The 2,000-nt window shown below is 39.8% G+C and overlaps 1 protein-coding gene across 1 annotated transcript; it reads right to left on the bottom strand.

Moving 5' to 3' along the window:
* Window positions 1-41: 41 nt before the first annotated feature.
* On the bottom strand, window positions 42-1,948 carry LOC125199429 (probable receptor-like protein kinase At2g47060). The gene is made up of 5 exons (XM_048097435.1): window positions 1,459-1,948; window positions 1,124-1,362; window positions 565-1,045; window positions 396-482; window positions 42-321 (listed from the first exon to the last, which is right to left on the bottom strand). Exons 1-3 carry the CDS (start codon window positions 1,859-1,861, stop codon window positions 758-760), a joined length of 930 nt encoding a protein of 309 aa, XP_047953392.1. The 5' UTR covers window positions 1,862-1,948; the 3' UTR covers window positions 42-321; window positions 396-482; window positions 565-757.
* Between the last annotated feature and the right edge of the window lie 52 nt (window positions 1,949-2,000).

Raw genomic sequence — 2,000 nt, 5'->3', positions numbered from 1 at the left:
TAATGAAACCATTCCCAATCACACATGCGCCACTTAAATCGTCTGAAATACAGTAATTTTATAGTTTCAGTGACATTGTCATTTCTCTGAGAAGAAAGGAAATACTGTAATCCAAAGAAAATGAAATAAGCATGAAGTAATTTCTCTCATTTCGGATGGCGTCTATCTTCAGCTCCCCTGCTTTCATGCATCATTAGATGCAATTTGAGTCTCAGTTGATTTGGTTTCACCAAGGCACAGCTCAAGATCTTGTACAACTGTAACCATCTTTGGACGATAGTATCCTTCATCTTCAAGGCACGATTGAGCAACTTTAGCCATCTGTTTATAAAGCAAAGCATCATAATCATGAAATCAAATGCAATAAACTTGTCAGAGATAAACAAGTAATTTACCTTCTTAACTGCCTCGAGCGGGTACCCTCCATTTAATCGAGCATCCACAATCTCGTGTACCTTGTTCGAATACAGCTGTGGTAATGCCTGGTGTCATATTAATTCAAAACTTAACATACATAGTAATAGTATACACTGAGAAACTAGAATTTATTGCTATGATGCATACCCATGTGAGAACGTCTCCTTCTCCTAGTATTTTACTACCTGTCAAAAGCTCAAGGAGAATCACGCCAAAGTTGTAAACATCGCCTCGCCCGTGGTCAATCTTTAGTTTAGGATGGCTTATATCATCAGAAAAATAATCCAGACAGTAGCATTGAGCCCAAAGATTAGGATGAATTATCTTAGCAGTTTCATCATCACAAACTAAAAATATTCCTTGAATTGATGTTATGATGGACCGATCCGTAGCTATGAATGTAGCATAATCCTCTGGCGACCCCAAGAGCAGTTTCGATTCGTTGGGACCATGTCAAAGCCAGATATAGGTTTGTGCTTGAGCCTGTGCCTTGCTGTAAATGAAGGATGTCGTGCAGGGACCCTCGTGGAGCAAAATCATACGTCAAAACCTGCTGATGCCCACCCAAATTGTAAACAACAAGTTCGACAATGTTCTCATGCTCCAGCGAAGATAATGATTTTGAATCCTACAAAGCCATTGACATTCCAAATTGATATACTTTTTTCATCCAAATAACCCAATATATAATATAATTATTCCAAACCATTGCTCTACGTTTAAATTCACGCTTAGACATGTAGTGGAGCCTTTCAATAGTTGCATCCTCTCCATTTTTCAGGATTCCTGCAAATACATTATACGAGAGACTAAAACAATCATCAACAATGTCCCTTGTTTCACCGAATAGAATGAAAGGGACATAGTCTTCTTTCATGGCAGTGGCAGAAAAGGCCTTTGACAGCTGATCAACTTCGACCTCGTTTTCATCCTTTGGTGTTAATCCTATGTCACCATAACCAGCCAAAACAAAGAATATCATCGCAACTTAAACATCCAATATTTTTAAAGCATATATACATAGAAAGAATTCACATTTACCAGATGGGCAATATTGTGACATTTGTGATGCTGACCCGTTCCTCTCCTGCTGTACAAGGGCTAACTCAAGCTGCTCCACAACACGGCTCATTGTGAGTCGTTTCATCGGATCAGGATGCAAACAACTTTCAGCAACCCTAACATACGTCTTGAGGCAACCTTCAGAGATATCTCCCTTCAAATTTGAAGCTACAATCTCGTCAGCTTTTCCATTTCGGATATTTTCTTGAGCCCATATGCTCATACACACCTCATCCTCTACAAGCTTCTCCTCAACCGCGCGTCTCCCACTCAATACCTCCAACAATATTATACCAATCGCGTAAGTGTCACTTCCCTTTGTAAAGAAATCCGTGGTAAAATCACTTTGATCAAAATACCCAAACGAGCCCTTTACACTCATCAACCCAAAATCCGAAACCTTAACTGTGAAATCTTCATCTAAAAGGATGTTAGTAGGCTTGACAGCACCGTGTATGATGGAGCAATCAGAGTGGAGATAGTCCAAACCTCGCCCTGCTCCAGTACATATCTCAAGTCTT

Source organism: Salvia hispanica, unplaced genomic scaffold (assembly GCF_023119035.1).
Source record: "Salvia hispanica cultivar TCC Black 2014 unplaced genomic scaffold, UniMelb_Shisp_WGS_1.0 HiC_scaffold_499, whole genome shotgun sequence".
NCBI classification, from domain to species: Eukaryota; Viridiplantae; Streptophyta; class Magnoliopsida; order Lamiales; family Lamiaceae; genus Salvia; species Salvia hispanica.
Note: the sequence above shows the minus strand (reverse complement) of the source record. Positions and strands in the feature narration are given on the sequence as shown.

Excerpts from the sequence above, each read along its gene's own strand:
- LOC125199429 (XM_048097435.1), bottom strand. The coding sequence starts at position 1,861 with ATGAGTGTAAAGGGCTCGTTTGGGTATTTTGATCAAAGTGATTTTACC. Across the intron at positions 1,363-1,458 it reads GTCACAATATTGCCCATCTG|GATTAACACCAAAGGATGAA; the intron begins GTAAATGTGAAT and ends ATGGTGACATAG. Across the intron at positions 1,046-1,123 it reads AATTTAAACGTAGAGCAATG|GATTCAAAATCATTATCTTC; the intron begins GTTTGGAATAAT and ends ATGGCTTTGTAG.